Below are 27,370 nucleotides of genomic sequence, written 5' to 3' on the forward strand. Positions count from 1 at the left end.
GCTGCACTATTTATATACATTGTCTTCTCTATAGGTCATTGGTACCTTTTTTCTGTGCACAGCAGCTTGTTGACTCCTACTAAGGCGCTTATAGTACTTTTTATACAATGTCTGTGTAGTGGTTTGTAAGTTCCTGGCCGCATGTATACAGATCCCTCCTGCTACTGCCTCTCACTCTGTGACTTGTAACAAAGTTATACTGTACAGTCTGTGTGAGTGATGGCTGGGGAGAAAATGCTTCATCCTGTCGACAGCAAACCAAGGACATGATTTTCCAGCCTGTATCCAGCCTAGGCACTGTCAATAAGGTGCTTCTGGAAGGTTCACATGAATGGTAAAACAGTTGCTTTCATTAGGGCACCAGGGATTCCAACATTTTCTAATCCACTGGACAAATCACAGCAGTCACATTTCTAATCAACAATAATATCTACAAATCGGTTTTAAAAGATAATATGGACAAGATGATATATTTCAAAATAATTTAATTTCCTTAAAATAAACATGATATAGTATGGCCAACTTGAACATTTTACAGAGAAAACAGGCACTCAGAAGCAGGCCTGAAAGCAGAAATTCAGCCTATACCTAACTAGTCTTAGGCTCCATGCACACAAGCGGTTTTTTTTAACCTCCTCGGCGGTATGATTTTTTCCGATTTTTTGTGCTGAAAGCGGTACCATTATTTTGCATGGAAATATGTTGTTTTTTTATTGTAGGCTGTAATTTTTAGGAATAACTCACTGAAATCTGTCCGAACAAGAGTCTAGTAAACATCCCGGGTATGATAAAATTTGAAACACGAAATCATAAATTATAATTTAATAAATAATCATAAAAAATAATAATATAATAATAATAAATTTAATTCAATAATATAATCAAACCAAAAACACTGAAATTTGAAATACAGAGGCAAATTCGCACATCGCTGAGCAAAGTCGCAAAATCGTTTTCAGTGTCTGATGAGGAATTTCCCCCACGAATCATTATCACTCAATTCTGCAAGTGGTTCTGATTTACTATCGCTGTTCTCTAGCCGGTCTAAAACCGCTTTTGACGTAAAGGGACGCTTTTTGGACGCCATGGACTTTTCTAAGTTTCCAGGCAGAAAGAACATTCAAAATGCAGGCAGGGCGCCGGACAAAGCAGTAGGGACAAAATGTATGTGAAATGCATTGAAACAGCAGACAGCAAAAATTACATTTTTTAAAAATTTAAAATTTCCCGCTGGTTCCGGCGCCCGTACGTCCCGACTCACAGGGACCGGAATACAGGAGCCGGATGCCGGCATCGGCCGGAGGAGATGGCCGGGGACGCTGCAGGGGACACATGGCGGGAGCGAAGGACAAGGTAAGTGCTGCAGGGACCCCCAGAGCAACGCCGCATGGTAAGCCCGAGTGTAGCTCGGGGTTACCGCTCTTGGTATAGAAATTTTACCCCGAGCTACACCCGGGAATACCGCTAAGGAGGTTAAAGCTAAAAAAAAATGCTGGATAAAAAATACCGGGAATAGCAGTTTATAGTAGCGTTTCAACAGCGTTTAGGAGCATTAGCATTTTACTAGCATTTTTACAGTACATATAGAGGGGGAAAAAAAAAAAAAAAGCTAGAAAAAAAAAAGCTAGAAAAAAAAAAAAAGCTGTTATAGGCGTTTTATTAGCGTTTTTTTCTGTTGGACAAATCGCGCCAAAAAGCTCTAAAAGAACAATTTTTTTTCCTGCTCCTAAACGCTGAAGCTGAAAAACTGCTAATAGCCAAAAGTAGTGTGCACGGACACAGGACAACACTATTTAGCTTTTAGAAGCATAAAAAAATACGCTGGTAATAGCTTATAGGAGCTAAATAAAACGCTAGTGTGCATGGAGCCTAAAAGTGGTTCTAAAGGCTGAATGGTTTTTATCTTAATGCATAATCTGCATTAGGGCAAAACAAAAAAAAAAACCTACTGTGTGCAGCTCCCCTCCCCCTTATACTTACCTGAGCCCAATCCCAACCAAGTACTGTGCATAAAGCACAACTCTGCTCGCTCTCTCTCCTCCTTGGCTCAGAGACAGCAGCGGAAGCCATTGGCTCCTGCTGCTGTCAATCATAACCAGTGAGGAGAGGGCGGGGGCCAGGGCTGAGCCATGCTCTGTCAATGGATACACAGAGCGCAACTCAGGATCAAGCCCACCCAAGTGCCCACCATAGCAAGGGATGGGGTGAGGTTGGCATTGAGCTCAGAGCATCAGCGGGGGACCCCAGAAAAGGATGATCGGGGATGCTCTGTACAAAGCAGGTAACTAAAACATGGTTGTTATTTAAAAATTATAAATAAAAATCTATCCTTTGCAATCACTTTGCAGTCCCCTGTTCCTCCTAACGCCTATGCCAATCAAACTGTGTAATAAAAAGGTGTATACTTACCTATTTTCACCCGGCACGGGTCACACAATCCCATGTCAGTCAGCACCAGTTACAGAGGAGGGGAGGGAGCACTCAACAACTGCTGGTAAAGCCTGAAGCAGTGGCATCACACAGACTCCAATGTCGATGGTCCCTCCTCTCGCCTGAAGCCCCTGCTGTCTGATCACGTGAGCAGACCGGAGCAGGTGGAAATATATAGGAGTACACATCCTTTCTAGGGCCAGTTCAGAATGCGGTGTGGGTAACCAATGTACTGTGTGCGTTGCCTGAACCGTGTTTAAATAGATCTGCACTCTTGCGCTCTGTAGCAGGTGTCAATGTTAACTTAAAGACACACCACATGCAGGTCGCAGAGGCAGTGCATTTACCTGCACCGGATCACATGGTACAGCAGTAAAAATGTGATCCAGTTGCTGTGCGTTTTTTTTAAGTAGTGAATGCACTACTTTTGGTGCGGTCTGGTGTGTTCAACCCATTCAAATGAATAGGCTGAAATTGCACTGCAACTGGATCGCATTTGAATTGCACAGGAATGTATTCCTACGATTCATGGTGTGTACTGGCCATTACACAAGTTGTCAGCATAGGAGGAAGCAGGAAACATTTTTAGGACTACTTATAGTAGGTCTAGGATTTGATTCTCCTTGAACCACCATCATGTCTGAACATTGGCTGGATAGTGAGTCGAAGAACAGGTCTGTCCACTTATAAGAAACCATTGAAATAAAATGTAGAGCTAAAGAGTGATCTGCTGCTTTTTAAACAAAGGAACATACACAAGAGATAAACATGCCCTGTAAAGTAATGCGAGTGATCAGCGCCTCTGGCTTCCAGCTGGAAAAGGTCGGTTCTTTGAGGTGCTCATACCCCGGCCAGACAGGCTTCCATCAAGAGCTGTGATTGGATACATCTTTGATTTCACTGGTGTCTTTTCTCTTCCACAAGTTTCCAAACACAATGCCAAAGAAAAGTAAAAACCCCACATTGCGATTGGCACTAAACTTTTTCCAGCAGTCCTCTACGTTGTTTATGTCTAAAGAATAAATCTGTTAAAGGACAACAGGGAGAAAAAAAAAAAAAGGAGCCATTTACAGCGCTGAGCGAACTATTGGCGCTTTATAAATACTGTATAATAATAATAATAATAATTACCTATATATCATCAGGTGGAAGCAACACAATTGGTGCTTCACAGAAAATTAAATTGCTAGTTAAAAGATTAGGTCACCAATTCAGAAAAAATAAAAAGATGAACTAACACCATACACCCTGCCACTCCCCCAGCCCAGTCTCCAGCTGTGAGTGATGAGCAGTGCCCACGCAGCCAAAGTAATGATTTAATTGGTTGGCCCTTATGGACTTTGGCACGCTTCTTCCTGGCTTATACCGGGATCATGACAGCAGCTATCCTGGTATTGTTTACTTAACTCCAGCGATTCTCTTTCAAGTAACAGTAATCCAAGCGGCTATGGAGTCACCGGATTACTTTTACAGGTGGCGAAAGGGTTCCCCCCCACCGCCACCTTTACCAGGCTCTCCCATCTTACCGGGGAGCTTGATGAGGATGTGACTGGTGGCATTCAGTTCCGGGCACACAATGAGAGGATGACTATGTTGTGCCTCCCACTGTGTGAAGTCAGAAAACGGAAGCGATGAGGATTTCTTCTGGTTCAGGTCTCATTTAAACAAGCCATTACCAGCTTGAATCTTGGATTGATCAGATGTTATGCAGGCCAGAGGAGAGATCTGGGGTCTAATAGACCCCAGATCTCTCCATAAAGACGACATGTCACGATCAATGCTATCACAAAGGATGTTCAATAAAGTTGATAAAAAAAAAATTAAAAAGGCAGTGTTAAAACGTTGTGTGAATAAATAATATATTTATATGTAATCGCATATATACAGTCAGGTCCATAAATATTGGGACATCGACACAATTCTAACATTTTTGGCTCTATACACCACCACAATGGATTTGAAATTATACAAACAAGATGTGCTTTAACTGCAGACTGTCAGCTTTAATTTGAGGGTATTTACATCCAAATCAGGTAAACGGTGTAGGAATTACAACAGTTTGCATATGTGCCTCCCACTTGTTAAGGGACCAAAAGTAATGGGACAGAATAATAATCATAAATCAAACTTTCACTTTTTAATACTTGGTTGCAAATCCTTTGCAGTGAATTACAGCCTGAAGTCTGGAACGCATAGACATCACCAGACGCTGGGTTTCATCCCTGGTGATGCTCTGCCAGGCCTCTACTGCAACTGTCTTCAGTTCCTGCTTGTTCTTGGGGTATTTTCCCTTCAGTTTTGTCTTCAGCAAGTGAAATGCATGCTCAATTGTATTCAGGTCAGGTGATTGACTTGGCCATTGCATAACATTCCACTTCTTTCCCTTAAAAAACTCTTTGGTTGCTTTTGCAGTATGCTTTGGGTCATTGTCCATCTGCACTGTGAAGCGGCCAATGAGTTGTGAAGCATTTGGCTGAATATGAGCAGATAATATTGCCCGAAACACATCAGAATTCATCCTGCTGCTTTTGTCAGCAGTCACATCATCAATAAATACAAGAGAACCAGTTCCATTGACAGCCATACATGCCCACGCCATGACACTACCACCACCATGCTTCACTGATGAGGTGGTATGCTTAGGATCATGAGCAGTTCCTTTCCTTCTCCATACTCTTCTCTTCCCATCACTCTGGTACAAGTTGATGTTGGTCTCATCTGTCCATAGGATGTTGTTCCAGAACTGTGAAGGCTTTTTTAGATGTCGTTTGGCAAACTCTAATCTGGCCTTCCTGTTTTTGAGGTTCACCAATGGTTTCCATCTTGTGGTGAACCCTCTGTATTCACTCTGGTGAAGTCTTCTCTTGATTGTTGACTTTGACACACATACACCTACCTCCTGGAGAGTGTTCTTGATCTGGCCAACTGTTGTGAAGGGTGTTTTCTTCACCAGGGAAAGAATTCTTCGGTCATCCACCACAGTTGTTTTCCGTGGTCTTCCAGGTCTTTTGGTGTTTCTGAGCTCACCGGTGCGTTCCTTCTTTTTAAGAATGTTCCAAACAGTTGTTTTGGCCACGCCTAATGTTTTTGCTATCTCTCTGATGGGTTTGTTTTGTTTTTTCAGCCTAATGATGGCTTGCTTCACTGATAGTGACAGCTCTTTGGATCTCATCTTGAGAGTTGACAGCAACAGATTCCAAATGCAAATAGCACACTTGAAATGAACTCTGGACCTTTTATCTGCTCATTGTAATTGGGTAATGAGGGAATAACACACACCTGGCCAAGGAACAGCTGAGAAGCCAAATGTCCCATTACTTTTGGTCCCTTAACAAGTGGGAGGCACATATGCAAACTATTGTAATTCCTACACCGTTCACCTGATTTGGATGTAAATACCCTCAAATTAAAGCTGACAGTCTGCAGTTAAAGCACATCTTGTTCGTTTCATTTCAAATCCATTGTGGTGGTGTATAGAGCCAAAAATGTTAGAATTGTGTCAATGTCCCAATATTTATGGACCTGACTGTAAATGGCTATCACACCACACATGTGAGGTTTCGCCATGAACGTCTGAGCGAGAGCAATACTTTTAGCACCAGACCCCCTGTAGAACTCTAAACTAGTAACCTGTAAAGGCTTTAAAAGTGTCGTGTGTGTACGTGTGTATGTGTGTTTTAGAGCCAAGGTCTCCTATTTCTAATGTCCACTACTGTGAATGACCAACCGATTAATCGAACTGAATCATTTCTGTAAGGCTGCTACAAAACAAAGAACCCCAAATGAAAAATGAAGGCCTGAGCAAAAGCCAAAAGATAGCAGGTGATGCACCCTTACTACCATCTATACAAAACCAAAGAACACATTTACAGAAGTTAACTTGCAATAAAGGGGTCATGTAATAGACAATGGGGAAAATTATTATTTTATCCCTGCAGATTTTGAAAGTTTGCCCACTTACAAAAGAAATGAAGGGTGTACAATTTTTATCATAGACAGAATATCAACCAAAATTCAAGAAAAAACACGATACAAATGTTATAAACGGAGTTGCAGTTTAGTGTGTAAAATAAGTATTTGATCCCCAGGAAAAACATGACTTAGTACTTGGTGGAGTAATCCTTGTTGGCAATCACAGAGGTAAAACGATTCTTGTAGATGGATACCAGGTTTACACACATCTCAGGAGATATTTTGGTCCACTCTTCTTTACAGATCTTTTCTAAATCCTTAAGGTTTCTTGGCTGTCACATGGCAGTTCCAAGTTTCAGCTCTCTCCATAAGTTTTCTATAGGATTAAGGTCTGGAGACTGGCTAGGCCACTCCAGGACCTTAATGTGCTTCTTCTTGAGCCACTCCTTTGTTGCTTTGGCAGTATGTTTTGGGTCATTGTCATGCTGGAAGACGACCATCCACGACCCATCTTCAGTGTTCTGGATGAAGGAAGAAGGTTCTCATCCAAGATTTTACAATACATGGCCCCGTCCATCCCCTCAACATGGGAAAGTTGGCCTGTAACTTTAGCAGAGAAACAGCCCCAAAGCATAATGTTTCCACCTCCGTGCTTGACTGTAGGGATGGTGTTCTTAGGGTCATAGTCAGCATTTTTCTTCCTCCAAACACAGCGAGTCGAGTTAATGCCAAAGAGCTCAATTTTGGTCTCATCTGACCTCAGCACTTTCTCTCAATCCTTCTCTGAATCATTTAGATGTTCATTGGCAAACTTCAGGCGAGCCTGTACATATACCTTCTTGGGGAGGGGGACCTTGCGGGCGCTTCAGCATTTAAATTCATGGCGGCGTATCATGCTACCAATGGTTTGTTTGGTGACTGTGGTCCAAACTGCCTTATAATCAATCACAAGCTCCTACCATGTAGTTTTGGGCTGATCCCTCACTTTTCTCATGATCATGCTTACCCCATGAGGCAAATTCTTGCATGGAGCTCTAGACCGAGGGCGATTGATGGTTATTTTGTATTTCTTCCATTTGAGAATAATCGCTCCAACAGTTGTCTCCTGCTCACCAAGCTCCTTGTTGATGGTCTTGTAGCCCATTCCAGCCTTATGCAGGTCTACAATTTTCCTTTGACAGCTCTTTGGTCTTGTCCATGGTGGTGGTGAGGTTTGAATAGAGAAAGATTCTGTGGACAGGTGTCTTTTATACACATATCAAGTTGTCATTAGGGGCACCTTCTTAAATTGACAGGACTAATCTGTGTACCACATGAGCACATAGCCAGTCTGTGGGAGCCAGAATTATTGTTGGTTGGTAGGGGATCAACTACTTATTTTACTCACTAAACTGCAACTCAATTTATACCATTTGTATTAAGTGTTTTTTTCTGGATTTTTGGTTGATATTTTGTCTCTATCATTTAAAATGCACCTCTGATAAAAATAATAGACCCTTCATTTCTTTGCAAATGGGCAAACATACAAAATCTGCAGGGGATGAAATTATTTTCCCCACTGTACATCATCCTGCTACCGTGTATTGATCATGATCACGAGGTTAAAAAAAAAAGTTACCTGATGAGCAAGATGTCCCCCAATGAGTGCAACAGCGGCATAATAGGGAAGTGTCTGGTCACAGTTTAGTCCTGTCAGTGTAAGTCCTGCAAGCATTGCCGCACTAAATCCGCTTAGCCACAGCTTTGTCTGTTCATTGAATCGCAATGCTGTTGATTTTACCCCAACAACCACATCATCTTTTTTATCCTGAAAATAAACACAGCTTGGATAAAGCATATATAAACCCAAGAGATATACTGCAGCTTACCAGTCCTGAGATGTGGTGTCAGAATTAATTTCTCTTCTTGGGCTTCGATTCCCTTATTTTCACCTAGTGATCCTGTTAGTAACACACTTCCTATCTTAGGGTGACAATGCTCTCCAACTGTGCTGTCACCCCAGGATATGTATTTTTTTATTTATTTCAGGTACTTATATAGCGCCGTCAATTTACACAGCGCTTTACATACATATTGTACATTCACATCAGTCCCTAACCCTCAAGGGGTGTACAATCTAAGGTCCCTAACTCACATCCATCCATACACATACTAGGGACAATTTAGACAGGAGCCAATTAACCTACCAGCATGTCTTTGGAGAGTGGGAGGAAACCAGAGCACCCGAAGAAAACCCACACAGGCACAGGGAGAACATGCAAACTCCAGGCAGGTAGTGCCGCGGTCGGGATTTGAACCAGCGACCCTAGTACTGCCAGGTGGAAGTGATAACCATTTAGCCACTGTGCTGCCCTAAAAGGATAGAAATATCACACTTTTCCTTTTTATCTCCTTGATAATATTGGGGGGGGGGCAATTCTGTAGTTCACAGGGAGAGCTGGGAACATTAACTGATCACAGTCGGCACAGGCACAGAATAAAGGAAGTGATCAGCTGGAAACATTTCTGCCAGGATCAACAGGTATTTTTGCATTCATCAATTATAGCATATCCACTTAAGCTCCAGAAGGTTTTGCCCCCTTCATGACCAGGGCATTTTCTTTGCTATTTGGCACTGTGCTACTTTAATTGGCAATTGTGCGGTCATGCAACACTGTACCCAAATGAAATTTATACCATTTTTTCATGCAAATAGAGCTTTCTTTTGGTGATATTTGATCACCACTGGGTTGTTATTATTTACGTAAATGAAAAAAAGACCGAAAATATATATTTTTTATTTTCTGCTATAAAACAAATCCAATTAAAAAAAAAAAAAATCGAATTTCATTATGTCTTTGGTAAATAAAATATCCCAATAAGTGTATAACTTCTACAAAGCATGTTATATATACACACTCGAATTTTTTTTATACTACAATTGGAGCTGCACTGATTATCATTGTAGATGTGTGCGGTCACAGGATTGTCGGTTATCGGCTTTCCTTTCCGCACCCAGTGACAGCGCTGAGGAAAGGAAAAGCTGATAACCGGCATTTGTTTACATGTGATCAGCTGTGATTGGACACAGCTGATCACATGGTAAAGGACCACTGTGATTGGCCCTTTACCTTGATCTGTGACCAGCTGTGTCCAAAGGACACAGCGATGACAGAGCATGCAGGGGGGGTGGAGTTCTGATAGGATGTTTACAGACACCCTCCCAGAACTAGACGGCGTTCAGCTATAGCGCAGTCGGCAAGTGGTTAAAGGGATAAACCATGGGGAAATGTGCATGCGTTGCAGAGATGTACTGCATACGCATTTTGTTGCCCAGACATACCCATTCTTCAGTGAAAAACATAGGAATTACCTGGTGTGCATAGATGGTATCATAAACCAGCGTCCACATAATTCCAGAGACATACAAGGGAAGACACACCGACCAGTCACATGACCCTTTAATAGCAGACCAGCCTAACAAGGCTCCCCAGTTAAATGCCAGCCCTGTGTATAAAGGTAAAGAGATTAATGCATTCACATCCATGCAACCAATAAGTAATCTTGTAAGAATGCAGTACAGGGAAAGGGAATATAGATCATGATGAGAAAATAAAAAATAATACTGTGCAGCGCTACACACCAAACATAAAAAATAAATGAATGAATACTAGAAGTGATAAAGTACCAATATTTTACTTCTGAATGAATATCCTTCATCCCATGACCACCGGTGCTCCAAAACACAGAGAGAGTGTACAATTCCTCCACCAGATGTCTGCTCACCTCCAGCAGTGTGACCTCACATAATATAATGCTTGGTCTAACCGCACTTTGGTCCCAAAGTGGACTTTGAAGGTCAACTTGATGAATAATGGATCCCAATGGCTCACTCCAAAGAACCCTCTTCACCAATCGTAATCCTCATGAACAAAAAACTTAACATAGTGTTTACCCTTTTAACCTCTTGCCGTCCGCCTGCTGTTTATAAACGGCAGGGCGGTGGCAGTCCAGGGGCGGGTTGCCGTTCATAAACGGCACCTGCCTTTTCTAGCTGTGCGCGCTCCCTGAGAGCGCGCACCACCGCGATCCGGTGCCCGCTGTGTCCTCCGGACACAGTGAAACACCGATCGTCGGACGGGACCTCTGTACGAGGTCCCGATCATGTGATCACTGATTGGCGAATCAGTGATCACATGCAAAGTAGTAAGCAAGATGTCACTTGTGACATCATTGCTTACTACGTGTGAAATCTGTGAATGATCACAGAGGTCACATGGCACAAGGCTATTCACAACAGCCTTGTACCATGTGACAAGCTGTGACCAATCACAGCTCACTCAGTATTTCTCAATGACTGCAAGAATGCAGACAGAGAGAAAGAGAAATGATTGCTTTTACATCCTATATGGGTGTAAAAGCAATCAGTGTAAAAAAAAAAAAAATCTTCATCACCCCCACAAGTAGTACAGTGTCACCATGGTGACACTGTACTGCTAGGGTGACAGTATGTAAAAAAAATATATATATACACAATATAAAAAAATAAAATAAAAATGTAATAAAAAATGTTTAAAAATTATAATTTTTGGTTATAAACTAATTTGGATTTTTTTTTTTTTTACTAAAAAAATAACGGAATAAATTTTGGCCAAGATTTATGATGAAATATTATTTATTTGCAAAACTTTATTAAAAAAAAAAACACTTTTTTTTTAAATTTTTGGACTTTTTCATTTACATAGTAAAAAAAATAAAGATCCCAGCGGTGAATAAATACCACCAAAATAAAGCTTTATCTGTCTCAAAAAAATGGTAAAAAATTCATATGGGTACAGTATTGCATGACCGCGCAATTTTCATTCAAAGTGTGATAGCGCTGAAAGCTGAAAATTGCCCTGGACAGGAAGGGGGTAAAAGTGTCCGGACAGGAAGTGGTTAAAAAGCTTTTTTATCACAAAGACTTCCACATATGCACTCACATGTGACAGTATAGAAAGCATCCAATGAATATCTCCACAATCCCAAAGGAAACTGTGCCTTCCAAGTCAGCTACAGGGGTATATGCTCCAGCCAAACGCAAGATCATGAAATTCCATATGACACAGCAGCTGAGAGCCCTGAAAATGTTACCAGAGTGCCTCACGATCTGCAGAGTCCTAGAACGATGTATACCACTGTCGTGATAAAGGTCGACTTTCCTTTGCGTCGTGACCACCTTTGCCCTCCTGAGGATTTACCGCCCTTCTTAACCAGGCCATTTTTTGTGTTACGGAGCTGCGTTACTTTAACTGACAATTGCGTGGCTGTGCAATGCAGCATCCAAATTAAATTTACGCCCTTTTTTCCATGAATTGAGCTTTCATTCGGTGGTATTTTATCACCTGTGCGGTTTTTATTTTTTTGCGCTATAAAAAAAAAAAAAAAAAAAAAAAAAAAAAGACCAACAATTTCGAGAAAATAAAATATATTTTTCACTTTTTGCTCTTAAAACGTGTCCAGTAAAAAAAAAAAAAAGATAGGAAAAAAAAAAATCTAATTTCATCATAAATTTACGCCAAAATGTATTCTGCTACATATCATAGCTAAAAAAAAATCCCAATACATGTAAATGAATTGATTTATGTGAAAGTTATAGTGTTTACAAATGACGGCATATATACTGGGATTTTTTTTTTTTTTTTAATTTTTACTAGTAATGGTGGCAATCAGCGACTTATAGCGGCGGACATTCTGACACTGGGGGGAACGGACTTGGTGTCATCGACATCCCCAGTGGCACCAATACAGTGAACAGTGCTTTAAAAAAAAAAAAAGAAGAAGCACTGACAGTGTACCAATGGTGCTGGGCAAGAAGGGGTTAACATGAGGGGCAATCACAGTGTTAACTGTGCAGGGAGTGTTTTACTGGGGGGCTGTGTGTTGGTGCTTCACTGTAAGCACACTGCTGTGGATGGCTGTGCTGTGCATCCACAGCAATGTGCCCGAGGTGACAGGGAAGACGACTGTTAGTAAACAAACAGTCGTCCTCTCCGTCGGAAAGCACCTGGCGCTGCGCCAGCAAGTAATTATCTGACATAGCCTGGTGATTGACAGCCGTGGCCGCAAATGGCAGCGTAGATAGGGTGCTCGTACGCGCCCCCTACCCAGAAGTGCAAAATCACGTATATATACACATGAATTTGTATTTCTGCAATAGGGCGGATGGGAAGCGGTTAAAAGTAGAACTCTGCCCAAATATATATTTTCAGCTTTTGGTGTATACAAGCAGAACGTAAAAATTGACACTAAACTTTATTCTCCAAAAATGATCTATACACATCTACTACTTAATGGCCCTACCTCCCAATAACATTCTCTGTGAGCTCCAAAATGTCCCCTTTTCCCCTCCTCACTTCCATTTGTTTGGAATGAGTAATGCACGTTAGTTTTGGTCATGTACACGGCTCTATGCAGACTACAAATCCCATAGTGCATCTCAGGAACGAGCAAGAGAGGGTGGCTACATTCTTACATACATCGGGGCCATGAAGAATGAATGGAGCCACCCTCTAACAGGAAGTCAAATCAAAGCAAAAAAAAAATTGAATTTTCAGATTTGAAGGAAGCTGATGGAGAGAGGTTCTGGTACATTTCTGAATCAGGAATACAAACTTATAGTGGAACTTCACTCTCTCAATCAGCATTGAGTATTTGTAATCCATATGCTACTAGTATTAGTAAATAGACAGGAAAATATACCATATTTACTTGTTTTAACTTTTTTTTTTTACATTTCTTCAGTTACTTTCTGGTTTCTGGCCTAGGAAAATGATATCATACATCCCAGGAGTCTTCAGATGGGAAGGAGTGGTTTTCTCAGCCAAGCACACCATCCTGCATGCATGCCTGAGCTAAGGGCAGATGGATTCCAGGAAATAAATGAATTATCTGCCCTTACTCAAGATGGCCATGGCCACAAATGCTAGGCAGTGTTTTTCAAAGTGATTTCTCAGCAAACTAAAGCATTCAGACATGGAATGATGGATGGGTTTGCTCTGAATATTAAAAATGAAATAAATAGCGTTTTTGATTTGTGGTGCTCTGAAGCAATGTAATTAAGATTTAAATGGATGTTTGTTTTATTTCTGTGCATTCATGCATGAAGGTAGAAAACATCCTGTGTGCAGCTCCCCACTCTCTCTCCTCATTTATTAAAACAGCAGTGGAAGCCATTGGCGCTGCTTGCTGTCAATCACAGCCAGTGAGCCATTGAGGAGAAAGTGTGGGTTGGGCAGAGCAGCAGCTCTATGTGTCTTATGGATGCATAGAGCGGGGTCTCGGGAGCGAGCACACACCAGTACCCCCATAGTAAGCAATTCGCTATTAGGGCACTGGTCAAGGGGGAGGAGCCAGGAACACAGGTGGGGGACCCGAGAAGAGGATCGGGGCTGCTCTGTGCAAAACCAATGCACAGAGCAGGTAAGTATCACGTTAGTTTGTTTTTTAAATAACTGAACCTTTAATATCACTTTAATACCCTACTGGGACCTTATTACTAGTCTGGGATCCGATATTCCTTGTTTGTCCTTCTGGAGTATATTTTCCATACACTAAGATGATTCTACTAGAAAACAGCAGCACCAGCATTACAGCATCTCCATCCCCCTTGCAGATTCACAGGAAGTATAAAGAATACAATAAAGGGAGGGGAACCAAGATGGCTAACCTGGCCATCTTGGTTGAGGGAGGGGTATTTTCCAGCTGGGGTTGTGGACTGTAGTCAAGACCCAGCAAAGGATTAAAATTTTCCACATTTTATGCAAACCTATAAATAAGTTTGGGCTGGACTGTTCCCTCCACGTTAATAATAGCAGTTTATTAACCACTTCAATACTGGGACACTTTCACCCCCTTCCTGTCCAGGCCAATTTTTTGCTTTCAGAGCTATCACACTTTGAATGACAATTACTCAGTCATGAAATGCTGTACACAGATGACATTTGTATCATTTTTTGAGGCAGACAGAGCTTTCTTTTGGTGTCATTAATAACCACTGGGTTTTATGTAATTGTTTTGCTAAATAAATGAAAAAAATACCAACGAACCGGATGAACTTCATAATGGTTAATGAAAAACTGACGGCCATATTGTTGGATACCCATACAAAATTTCTGCAGATATGGCGTCCCTGGCTTGATATAGCTCAACCCTCGAGATTCGACCAGTCCCTTCTGTCGATATGAGGATGGATTTTGCTGTGATCCCCTTGGAGCCCCTCCCCTTTTTTTTTTTTTTGTGTGTGTGTGTTGTCCGTGTCTCTCTACTATTTGTCTTTTTCTACTTTCCTGTTCAATCTGTCCTTAAACATATTTTACGGATTGTGCCTGCTGTTTTATGCGCTACATTCGCAATACTATTTATGCAATCTAGATTTCTTTATAAACTTTAGGTCATGAACATGTACTATTTTTTTGGTGAGGCCTCTTCTCGTGCCTCTCCCGCTTTCTATAATGTTGATGTAGCAAAACTTCCCTTTAGAGTTTACATTATCATTGACCCACAAAGGTTTGTTACCCGTTCCCTTCCAACCCCTTCCGCCATCCTTTCCCTCAGGGCACCTATGTAAACTTTTCAGCTTTTGCCTTTATCGCTGCATGCCTTGAACCAGCTTCCCTTCATTTAATACAATTTATAAATGTTGGTCATTGAATTTTTGCTCCGAATGTCTGTTTATCTTTGCTTACTATTCAATAAAGCTCTTTGTAAAAGAAAAAAATACCAACGAATTTGAAAAAACAAAACAAAACAGGTTGGTTATAAAATTTTGCAAATAAATCTTTCTTCATAAATTAAGGTTGAAATATATTCTGCTACATTTTTTGGTGAAAGTAAACCAAATCAGTGTATAATATTTAGTCTGTGGGATAGTTATAGTCTACAAAATATATATACAGTTGTGGCCAAAATTATTCAACCCCCAATGCTGTAAAGGGGTTTAGGGACTATAGTGTACATTTGGAATTGTATTCAGAATCAAATCCTACAAGGACGTTGTAACTACCCAAATGCAACTAAAATGACATCAATTGTTTATGTAATACAGTAGTAAATGGTTCTTATGTGGTTTCTTCATTGCCACAATTATTCAACCCCTTAAAGACTACCACTCTGAAGAACAGAGGTTCATACAGGTGCTTTCCATCAGGTATTGAAAACACCTGTGGATGTCACCGAGCAGCAATCAAGCATAATAAGCACCAATTAGGCAGCTTTAAAATGACTGTGATACTCAGCTCCTTCTAGACATTTACTGGTGTGGTTACAAACATGGTGAAGGCAAGAGAATGGTCCAGGAAGACAAGAGAAGAGGTGATTTCTCTTCACAGGAAGGGCAATGGCTATAAGAAGATTGCAAAGATGTTAAACATACCAAGAGACACCTTAGGAAGCATCATTCGCAAATTCAAGGCAAAGGGCACTGTTGAAACGCTACCTGGTCGTGGCAGAAAGAAGATGCTGACTTCGACTGCTGTGCGCTACCTGAAGCGTAGAGTGGAGAGAAGTCCCCGTGTGACTGCTGAGGAACTGAGAAAAGATTTGTCAGATGTGGGTACAGAAGTTTCAGCCCAGACAATAAGACGCACACTGCGTAATGAAGGCCTCCGTGCCAGAACTCCCAGGCGTACCCCCTTGCTGTCTCCAAAGAATAAGAAGAGTCGACTGCAGTATGCCAAAAGCCATGTGGACAAACCACAAAAGTTGTGGGATAGTGTTCTGTGGACTGATGAAACAAAATTAGAACTGTTTGGGCCCATGGATCAACGCTATGTTTGGAGGAGGAAGAACAAGGCCTATGATGAAAAGAACACCTTGCCTACTGTGAAGCATGGTGGAGGGTCAATCATGCTTTGGGGCTGTTTTGCTTCTGCAGGTACAGGGAAGCTTCAGCGTGTGCAAGGTACCATGAATTCTCTTCAGTACCAGGAGATATTGGATGGAAACGTGATGCAGTCCGTCACACACCTGAGGCTTGGGAGACGTTGGACCTTTCAACAGGACAATGATCCCAAGCATACCTCCAAGTCCACTAGAGCATGGTTGCAGAGGAAAGGCTGGAACATTTTGGAGTGGCCATCGCAGTCACCAGACTTAAATCCGATTGAGAACCTCTGGTGGGACTTAAAGAAAGCAGTTGCAGTGCGCAAGCCTAAGAATGTGACTGAACTGGAGGCCTTTGCCCATGAAGAATGGGCGAAGATACCCGTAGATCGCTGCAAGACACTTGTGTCAAGCTATGCTTCACGTTTAAAAGCTGTTATAACTGTAAAAGGATGCTGTACTAAGTACTAAGATTGAATGTCACTTGGGGGTTGAATAAAACTGATAATGCTGTGAGCACAGAAAAGACATTTGTGGTTATTTCATTATAACTGTTATGTTATATTTGTCTGACCTACAAGTGCCTCTTTAATGTAAATGTAAGCAAGATGACTGAATGATCAAAAGCAATGTCAAACTGGCCAAAACACTCAATTTCAGTGGGGGTTGAATAATTTTGGCCACAACTGTATATACACATTTGAAAATTGATCAATTCTGATGTACTGATGGCCTACTGATCTAATTTCTTGAGGCCCTAAAATGATTCCTTTTTGGAAAGTAGACACTCCGATGAAATTTAGTAAAAAGGCATGGTGAGTATTTTGAAGTTATAATTTTGTGTCACAACTTTTTGATCACATACTGTGAAATTTCACATACTAATAATAATTTTTATTTTTTAACATACTGTGACCAGAGCAGCATTGGCCACAATATCACACTAATATTGTGATTGACCACAGCTATCACAAGGTGCAGGTCTGCTGTGATTGACCCTTTACCATGTAATCACTGTGACCAAATCACAGTGATCACAATAGTACACAATGAAAGGCTATAAATGAAAGCCATTGTGTACAACTGACATGTGACCACTGTATTTTGTCACAGCAATCACACGGTACCAAGGCCAGCTCAGTGTAACGATCTGTGTCGCGCTGCGTCCGGTGGGTCACAGATTGTGCTGCTGCCACATCCGCTAGTGTGCACATGAGGAGTGTGAGCAGGACGACATCTACCCAGGATAATGGTGCCCCCGTGCGGCTCGCGGAATTCCAGCCTAAATCTAATTAGCTTTAAAACTCTTCCCTCCCAACACCTATGCAAAAAAAGATGTATATATTTACCTATTTTTAGCCTGCTCCTGTCAGGTCACGTGATCCCCTGTGAAAGCCAGTGATGGCTGCAGGGGAGAAAAGGAAAGGTTCGACAACAGCTGGGAATGGCGACATCACCCATAGGCTCTCATGTCCCAGCCGTTGTCAGCATTCCTCCTCTCCCCTGCAGTCACCGCTGGCTGACACAGAAGTTGTAAACAGTCAACTTGTAAACGGGCAAGTATATACATCTTTATTACACAGGTTAGTCAGCATAGTTGTTAGGAGGGGGGAAGGGACATTTTAAGACTAGTTGGGTTTAGGCTGGAATTCTACTATAAATTAACTGGGTATTTATACTGCTTTAGTTTTTATTCAGAACAATCTGTTTTACAACAAGCTGTTTTGATCCCTTTCATTTGATTTGTGCTATTGCTCCATATCTCATAACTAATGCCACCCCCCAGTATATAGCTGCGAGCTTTGTGTCATGCCAGCTTACAGTAAATAAAAGAACTGCATCATTACTACTTCCTGATATTTCTATTTTCACAATTCCTTCCATGTTATCAGACAAGAGCTAAACCAGTGTTGTAAACCAGTGTTGTCATATCTGTGATATTTACCTAATACAAACTGCGGCCAGTAGGTGATCCTCTTCATTAGTGGATAGGTAACTACCAGCAACAAGGAAGAAGCTCCTAGAGCGATGCTAAACAGAATGTTAGAAAGAAATTATTAGATGTAAATCCTCCCCAAATATCATTTATAGTTTTCTGTACCACTGGGTATTATAAACAACTGACATTCTTAACCTCCTCGGCGGTACGATTCTTTCCGATTTTTTGTGCTGAAAGCGGTACCATTATTTTGCATGGAAATATGTCGTTTTTATTGTAGGCTGTAATTTTTAGGAATAACTCACTGAAATCTGTCCGAACAAGAGTCTAGTAAACATCCCGGGTATGATAAAATTTGAAACACGAAATCATAAATTATAATTTAATAAATAATCATAAAAAATAATAATATAATAATAAATTTAATTCAATAATATAATCAAACCAAACACACTGAAATTTGAAATACAGAGGCAAATTCGCACATCGCCGAGCAAAGTCGCAAAATCGTTTTCAGTGTCTGATGGGGAATTTCCCCCACGAATCATTATCACTCAATTCTGCAAGTGGTTCTGATTTACTATCGCTGTTCTCTAGCCGGTCTAAAACCGCTTTTGATGTAAAAGGGACGCTTTTTGGATGCCATGGACTTTTCTAAGTTTCCAGGCAGAAAGAACAGTCAAAATGCAGGCAGGGCACAGGACAAAGCAGTAGGGACAAAATGTATGTGAAATGCATTGAAACAGCAATGACAGCAAAAATTACATTTTTTTAAAATTTCAAATTTCCCGCTGGTTCCGGCACCCGTACGTCCCGACGTCACAAGGACCGGAACACAGAAGCCGGATGCCGGCATCGGCCGGAGGAGATGGCCGGGGACGCTGCAGGGGACACATCGCGGGAGCGAAGGACAAGGTAAGTGCTGCAGGGACCCCCAGAGCAGCGCCGCATGGTAAGCCCGAGTGTAGCTCGGGGTTACCGCTTTTGGTATAGAAATTTTACCCCGAGCTACACTCGGGAATACCGCTAAGGAGGTTAATAAGATATTGCATTCACTTTTTTATCCTTTGCTGTATTTTCCGCAAAGGTTGTATTGTCTTAACTGAACTAGCAGAGGTTAGAAGTTGATTGGTTACTATGCACAGCTGCACCAGATTGAGCAAATCTCTCCCTTTCTCTCTACATGCACTCCAGCACTGACTGCATGGCTTTTCTCAGGGTGGGATTCCTGATGGTGACAACGGTGGATATCGCCTGCGTAATGTGTGTCACTTGGTGAAAACAGGGACCTTGTGTTGTAGGGCAACAAAGACCTCCATGGCAGGATCAATGGGTAAGATAATATTGTAACTTGCAGATTTTAAAATATTAAAAATAGATTTTGACATTACATTAAAATGTTAACACCTAATTGAGCCAAGTTTGAATCAGCAAACTACATTCCAGGGGCATCAAAACAAAAGATGTTCTTACAGTTTGCTTTAAAATGCAGGCACAGCCTGAGCCTTGTCTTGTCGCCTGCCAGAACGCCAGTACCTTTTTCTGTGTGGAAGCAGTGGCATCTCTGCAAAGGTCCAACAGAACCCCTTCTGTGTCAGACCAATAGCTCTGCAATACGCAAGGCTCTTGCTTTCTGATGATTAACCACTTCCCGACCGGCCGTTGTATATAAACGGCCGGACGGTGGCACTGCAGGGTCGGGTGGCCATCTATAAACGGCCTCCCCGCACCCTGCTTGTGCGCGCTCCCTGGGAGGGCGCAGCACCGCGATCCGGTGCCCGCTGTGTCCTCCGGAAAAGGTGAAACACCGATCGTCGGACGGGACCTCTGTACGAGGTCCCGATCATGTGATCACTGATTGGCCAATCAGTGATCACATGCAAAGTAGTAAGCAAGATGTCACTTCTGACATCATTGCTTACTATCTGTGAAATCTGTGAATGATCACAGAGGTCACATGGTACAAGGCTATTCACAAAAGCCTTGTACCATGTGACAAGCTGTGACCAATCACAGCTCACTCAGTACTTCTCAATGAGTGCAAGAATGCACACAGAGAGAAAGAGAAATGATTGCTTTTACATCCTATATGGGTGTAAAAGCAATCAGTGTAAAAAAAAAAAAAAAAAAAAAATCTTCATCACCCCTCACAAGTAGTACAGTGTCACCATGGTGACACTGTACTGCTAGGGTGACAGTATGTAAAAAAATAAAAATAAAAAATAATAATATAAAAAAATAAAATAAAAATGTAAAAAAAAATGTTTAAAAATTATAATTTTTGCTTATAAACTAATTTGGATTTTTTTTTTTTTACTAAAAAGATAACGGAATAAATTTTGGCTAAGATTTATGATGAAATATTATTTATTTGCAAAATTTTATAAAAAAACACTTTTTTTCAAATATTTTGAAACTAATTTACATAGCAAAAAAAATACAAATCCCAGTGGTGAATAAATACCACCAAAATAAAGCTTTATCTATCTCAAAAAAATGGTAAAAAATTCATTTGGGTACAGTGTTGCATGACCGCGCAATTGTCATTCAAAGTGTGATAGCGCTAAAAGCTGAAAATTGCCCTGGTCAGGAAGGGGGTAAAAGTGTCCGGTCTGGAAGTGGTTAAAGAACTCTAGCAGAGGTGTGTCGGACAGCTGCAGAGGGATCATAAAGAGGACAAGATTCCTTTTTTGCAGCATGCTGGCAGGGGACAGGCTTTTTAATAAGACGCTCTGTTTTTTTAAAGAAAACAAACTGTAAGAATGTTGCACTTTGATGGGCCTGGAATATGTTTAGCCAACTTAATCTAAAAGTTAGTGGGGCTTTAAAACTTTTATGAGATTTTAGTGACTGGGTTAGCATTAAATTTTACAAAAACTGTACATACATGCTTCAGTCCCTTGTTCCCTAAAGCGGACCAGTCCCCTCTTTCCCTAAATGTCACATCAGCATGCATCTGTGTGTGCAGATACGTAATGCCTACACTTTTATGTTTTCTGCTTTATTTACCTTTTTTTCCCCTTTCACTTTCTAGTTTCCCTCTGGTTGAAGGAAAGAAAAATTGCATAATCTATGACCTACCCAAGAGATCTGCCAGGCCATACAATTCCACATTCAGAATGTACAACTATCCATTTTAAAGCGTATTATAAAAGAAGATCAACCCACCTATAGTTATTTAGGCACAAAAGTACACACAAAGCCATGCTGAGCTGACCGCCCAGGAAAACCAAGGACTGGAAGCGGGAGATGTCACCCGCTGCAATGGGACGACTGGCTGTTCTCTCCACCTGCAGAGAAAAACAAATCAGATTTGGAGGCTATCAGAACCAATGTTGAAGCTGTAAACTATCCTGAACTATCAAATATCTTAGCACTGGAGTAACTTAGAAAGTTTACAGAAAAGCCAAACATTAGTTTTTAGTTTTAGTAAGAGTCGTGAGGAATTAGAGCAGTGGTCTCCAAACTGCGGCCCTTTGCTTGCTTTTATTTGGCTCTTGGGGCACTATTTAATCCACTGACACCAATGAATTCCTCCCAGTGATATCAACGATAGGACACAATTCACACCAATGACACCAACAATGAGGCACAGTTTATCCTAACGATACCATGAATGGGGCCCAATAACATCAATGATGGGGCACAATTTCTCCCAATGACACCATCGATGGGGCACAATTTCTCCCAATGACACCATCGATGGGGCACAATTCCTCCCAATGACACCAAAGATGGGGCATTGTTTACTCCAACTGATGCCGGGACATTTTCCGGTCCGGCCCTCCTAAAGTCTGTAGGACAGTAAACTGGCCCACTGCTTAGAAAGTTTGGAGACCCCTGAGTTAGCCTCTCAACTTCTATGGACGTAGTTTTCCCCGCTAGGGTGATCCATCCTGTTTGAATTGTTGCTTAATAAGAAAAGAGTTTGTCCTAAACACGTAGCGATTCTCCATGCTTTCACAATGGCTTAAAGTAGAAATAAAGGCAAAAAACGTTTCTCATTTTGGATAATGTAAGGGAGAGATGCAACCCGTCGTGTTGTTTTTTTTTTTATTGCCATCTGTGTCCCACTGGGAGATTTTACTTTACTTCCTGTCTTGCCAAAACAGAAAGTGAGAGAATCCCTGGTTGTCACAAGAACTAAATGTCCCCACTGGAAGATTTAACCTCTATTAGTGTTCTGGTGACAACCCAAAATTTAGGATTTTCTTTCACTTTCATAAAAACAGAACAAATAGAGGGGGTGAATCTCCATAACAGTGGTATAGACAACAATCAAAAACTGACAGGGGTTCTAATCTCTCTCCACTCTATCCAATACTTAAAAAGAAAAGGTTTTGTCTTCAGTTATACTATAATAAATTAATGTTTTACCATTGTCTCTAGTAAGGAAAATGACAGGAGACTTGAAATTATTAGTTATAGTAACAGGAAGAGAAAGGAAATTTTGCAATAAGGACCCCTGTTTCAGTACCAGCTGCCCAATAGGAGATTTTTTTCTTGCTCTGTACCAAGCTAAATAATTTTGGCTTTACATACAGATCTGCCAATTCAGTTTCTGTTCACAATGTTCCCATAAACTCTTCCATGAGGTCTACCAGGTAGAGCATGCATATTTTTCTTTTCCCAGTCTGAGGTCACCATGTTTTTATGCATTTCCTTTCCCTGACTTCTCTGAGAAGAACTGAAATCCCCAACCTAGCTTCAATACTCCATAGAAATACATAACACTGTCCTGGTATGCTGTTTTATCACAGAGGAGATTCTGAATGTCTTTTCTGTCATAAATGCTTCTCCTTCTATGTCATCAAGTCTGATTTCCTAAGTGTACTCGAAGCTCTGCATGAGCACTTTCTGTAACTGATGCGCATATGCAGGAGTTGCGTCATCCCAATCTGGGCAATCAAAAACTCAGGTTTAGAACAGAGTAGATGGAAAGAAAGAGATGGAAGCAATGATGACACAGTGGAACACTGGAAAGGAGTGTTTGCATGATGCTGGCACATTATGCAGAAAAAAAAAGCTCATTGTATTGTGGCAGTTTATTTTCGCTTAAATAAAAAAATATTCTCCATTGTCTTGTAATATTATTTGCAGTAAAATCCAACATGAGAGTTTTATCAGCAACAATTAACCACTTGCTTACAGGGCACAATATACCCCCTTCCTGCCCAGGCCACTCTTCAGCTTGCAGCGCTGTCACACATGAATGACAATTGTGCGGTCATGCAACACTGTACTCATATGAAATTTTTATAATTTTTTTTGAGACGGAGCTTTCTTTTGGTGGTATTTAATCACCTCTGGGTTTTTTTATTTTTTGCTTAAACCAAAAACAACTGAAAATGTTTGAAAAAAAATGTTTTCTCTTAGTTTTTGTTATAATATTTTGGAAATAAGTGATTTTTCTCCTTCACTGATGTGCGCTAATGAGGCTGCAGTGACGGGCACTGATAGGCTACACTGATGGGCGCTGATAGATGGCACTGATGAGGAGGCACTGGTACGTGGCACTGATGGACATTGACAGGCATCACTGCTGGGCACTGATAGGTGGCACTGTCGGGCACTGACAGGCGGCACTGTCTGGCACTGATAGGTGGCATTGATGAGCACTGACAGCTGGCATTGATTGACACCGACAGGTGGCACTGCTGGGGCTACACTGATCATCAGTGCCCTGATGATCAGTGTACATATCCCCTCTAAGGAATACAGATTACCGGTTCTCCTCTCCTCTCGACCTGTCAGCGTGACAGCTCGTGAGGAGAGAAATGCCGATAACCAGCATTTCCTTATTTACATGCGATCAGCTGTGATTGGACACAGCTGATCACATGACCGTGCCAGTTCTTTCCGTTGATTGGTGATCCACTGTGTCCGAGGGACACAGTGCACCACCAATCGCCGCGCTGCGCACCCCCGGAGCCGCGCACACGGTTAGAGTGGGGGGATTGCATATGACATCCTCCCAGAACGAGAGAACCGCCTTGCGCCTGTCATTTCCTTATATGGCGGGCGGGAGGTGGTTAATCAGCCAGACTGATGTGCAACCATGACCACCTTTGAACTCTTCTCCTGTATTGATGAGCCTCAAACTTCCCCGCCCATACCAATGACTATCGACAACCAAAAATGTGCATCCATAACACCCCCCCCCCCTCAAAGTCTTCTTGAAATGCCAAGAGATCAATCCAACCAATGGGCACCTCAGATGCCAAGTTCCCCAATATTTATTGCGTACATGAACAATTTATACCAAACATATAAACACAATTTCAATATTTTCTTCATAGTCCGTTTTTTTTTTTACATTTTCCTCACAGAAATCACTCAGCATAATTGCCGGTGTGAATGGGTTTGGGCTTGTGTCAGTGGAGAAATGCAGTTTGCTTTCAGGTGCATTCCGTATGTTTCTGAAATCAACCTTCAAACTGCTTTTGCATTTCCATTGACTTGCATGGGGAAATAAGCAGTTCTGATTCAAACAAAAGCCTGCCAACCTTGGTCAGTTATTATACAATAGATCAGGTGTGGAAAACCTGGGCATTGCAGCCGTGGTAAAACTACAAATCGCATCATGCCTCATGATATTTGTTGTTTGGCCACAGCTGGAGTGCCAAGGTTGCCCACATCTGCTATACATTAGATATAGGCAACCTTTGATATGTCTGTGACGGGAGTCACTTTGGGTGGGGGGCCCATGGAACCCATCTCACTTCGGAGAGGTGGGGAGACCCTGTCTCAGCTCCCCATATCTCTCCTATGTGTAAATCACCCTGTGTCTGTTAGGGGTACAGGGTGATCTGTCCTAATATTGTGTGGGCTTTGTCTCAGACTGTGTAGACATGTCTAGGAGATAGGTGGGGTGGGGGTTGTTGATTGTTTAATGTTATATGGTTGCATCCCATTGTTATATTGCCTGTCAGGATTGGGAGCAAACTATTATGGGATGTATGTGTTTATGTGTATTAGCTTAGCAGGGGGAGGGGGGGGGTGTACAGCAGCCCTCCATCCTGATGGGACTGTCTGCTGATGTGAAGTTTGAATACCTGTGTGTCTCTTGTTACTAAATGTAGATTGCCCCACCCTGTGATATTATACAGGGGGGGGGGGGAAATTGTCCCATGAGTGTATACATCTTGTATCTGTGTTCAAATAAAGTAGTCTACCTCCTGGTTCACTTCAAGACTGGTGTCGTCTAGTCTTGTATGGTTGGCTGTGGTGTCTGTTGTCGGTGTTCGGACGGGGAAGCGGTATTCTAATGGAAGTACTCAAGCGCAGTCTGGGTCGGTTCAATTACAATATCTATTTATGGCATACCTTTCTGTCAAAATCTTTGTCCCACATGTCATTAATAGTGCACCCAGCACCACGCATCAATATCGCTCCTGTGCCAAACAAGGCCAGCATAGAAAGGTCAGGCAGGCTACCTGGGTCTGCTGCCAGGGCAATGCTCCAGGTACAGGGCAAGTACAGCAACCAAGTTCCTACAATGCATTAAAAGAACACAAGTTTAAACTGGACGCAGATGATGACATTTTAGTGACATATTTATAAAGCAATTAATATGACATTAGCCATTCACTGCAGGTGAATCTTCCAGGTGCATGATTTAAACAACAGTAACGAATTCACCACCAGTGAAAGCCACACTCCCTACTTTATAAATGTACCCCTTATTGTTAATTTAGTCAGGTTCAATTTGCTACACAATGGCTTAGCACATCATTTGCTTTTATGCACTTAAAAGATTCACACTGACAGTTTAGTTGGATGACATACATCAAGGTTTGAAAAGCATTTTTCTCATCTGCAGTTCTCCTTTAGTGCCCTTTTCCCATTTTGCAGAGGACTTGTGCCAAGCATGATATGATGGCAGCCTCTGAGAAAAAAAATTAGTTTCCAATCTGTCTCTGACTTCATATTCTCTGAGCAATCACAGTTAGGGGTTTATTTACTAAACCTGGAGAGTCCAAAATCAGACTCCCTTCTGCATAGAAACCAATCAGCTTCCAGGTTTCATTGCCAAAGCTTCATTGAACAAGCTGAGGTTAGAAGCTGATTGCTTTCTATGCAGAAGGGAGTCTGATTTTGGACTCTCCAGATTTAGTAAATAAACCCCCCAGTGACATCAGGACTCCTGATCTGCATGCATGTTCCAGGACAGTAGTGATGCCATAGGATTAAAAGGACAGTCAAGGAACAAGCGTTTTCATAAGGAGAGATTAGCCGTGGTGCAGGGTTGACCCTATTATGCATTGACTAGTTAGATTTTTTATCTATACACAGTAATTCACTCGTGGTATATTTGTTTTCCTTTTACCTATAGGTTTATCCAGTCTCATAAGTCGAAGGTAGGGCTGGACATTTTCTGGCATGGACTGAACCAGAGCAGCGGCAGAAAAGTGATGCCTTGTAGCAGCACAGTTGCCTGTTTTCAGAGGTGAGCTCTGAGACCTGGAAGGACTGCAGGTATTTAGGAGGGGGGTGTATAAACGGTGTGGGTGAGGCCATCTTGGATCCAGTATAGTCTTCTTGTGGTTTGTGTGAACGCAGCCAGGCCAGGTGCTGTACACATAAGTGCAGGGTCTGTACACCGATCTATGGAAGGACAGACATCCTCGTAGTATTCCCACAGATATCACAGCCATCCCAGATATCCTACCTATAAATGAAGACAGAGTTATTATCATCATGGTTTTTATTATATAAACAACTTCAGTTTCCAAAGAGACAATTTTACAATTGTGACACCCTTGGGAATTTCCCTGCATTCTGCATGAGCGACTTCTAAAATGTACTGCAACCTGATCTGTCACAATAACAAAGAGGGTTATATTCAGCAAAGCACTTTCCATTGCTAGGCATTAGCAAAGTATTGGTTTGAAACCATCAGGTCCACCTGGAAAAAAGAAAGTGAACTCTGAAATTTCTCCACTAGTGCTACCAACACTTTGGGGAAGATTTAGGCAACATTCACACAAAGGCGTTTTGAATCGCAGGCAAAATCACAGCAATTCTGCCCGCGATTTCAAAACGTACTGTTAAAATGTCAAATCGGACATTATTATTATATAGTATTTATATAGCGCCAAAGGGTATGCTCAGCGCTGTACAGTAGCAAGGGGGACATAACATGAGACAAGACAGTAACAATACAATACATGAGGGGTTCGAGGGCCCTGCTCTTTTGGGCTTACAATCTAGGAGGGAGGGGAAAGTGGTACAGGAGGAGATGGCTGT

General features: G+C 41.7%; 1 protein-coding gene across 3 annotated transcripts in view; it reads right to left on the reverse strand.

Moving 5' to 3' along the window:
* Positions 1 to 468: 468 nt before the first annotated feature.
* Positions 469 to 27,370, reverse strand: part of COQ2 (coenzyme Q2, polyprenyltransferase) — a 36,802-nt gene continuing 9,900 nt past the window's right edge. For all 3 annotated transcript variants that reach the window (XM_089677877.1, XM_089677876.1, XM_089677878.1), the window contains exons 2-8: positions 26,451 to 26,792; positions 25,448 to 25,614; positions 21,290 to 21,411; positions 18,128 to 18,213; positions 9,695 to 9,828; positions 7,961 to 8,149; positions 469 to 3,455 (exon numbers count right to left, since the gene is read on the reverse strand). In XM_089677877.1, the coding sequence (XP_089534003.1) occupies positions 3,297 to 3,455; positions 7,961 to 8,149; positions 9,695 to 9,828; positions 18,128 to 18,213; positions 21,290 to 21,411; positions 25,448 to 25,614; positions 26,451 to 26,778 (1,185 nt within the window). In that variant the 5' untranslated portion in view covers positions 26,779 to 26,792 and the 3' untranslated portion in view covers positions 469 to 3,296. The remainder of the gene's footprint in view (positions 3,456 to 7,960; positions 8,150 to 9,694; positions 9,829 to 18,127; positions 18,214 to 21,289; positions 21,412 to 25,447; positions 25,615 to 26,450; positions 26,793 to 27,370) is intronic.

The sequence above is a fragment of the Staurois parvus genome, unplaced genomic scaffold, assembly GCF_062004578.1.
Source record: "Staurois parvus isolate SC_StPar_1 unplaced genomic scaffold, SC_StPar_1.0 ptg000195l, whole genome shotgun sequence".
Classification (NCBI taxonomy): Eukaryota; Metazoa; Chordata; class Amphibia; order Anura; family Ranidae; genus Staurois; species Staurois parvus.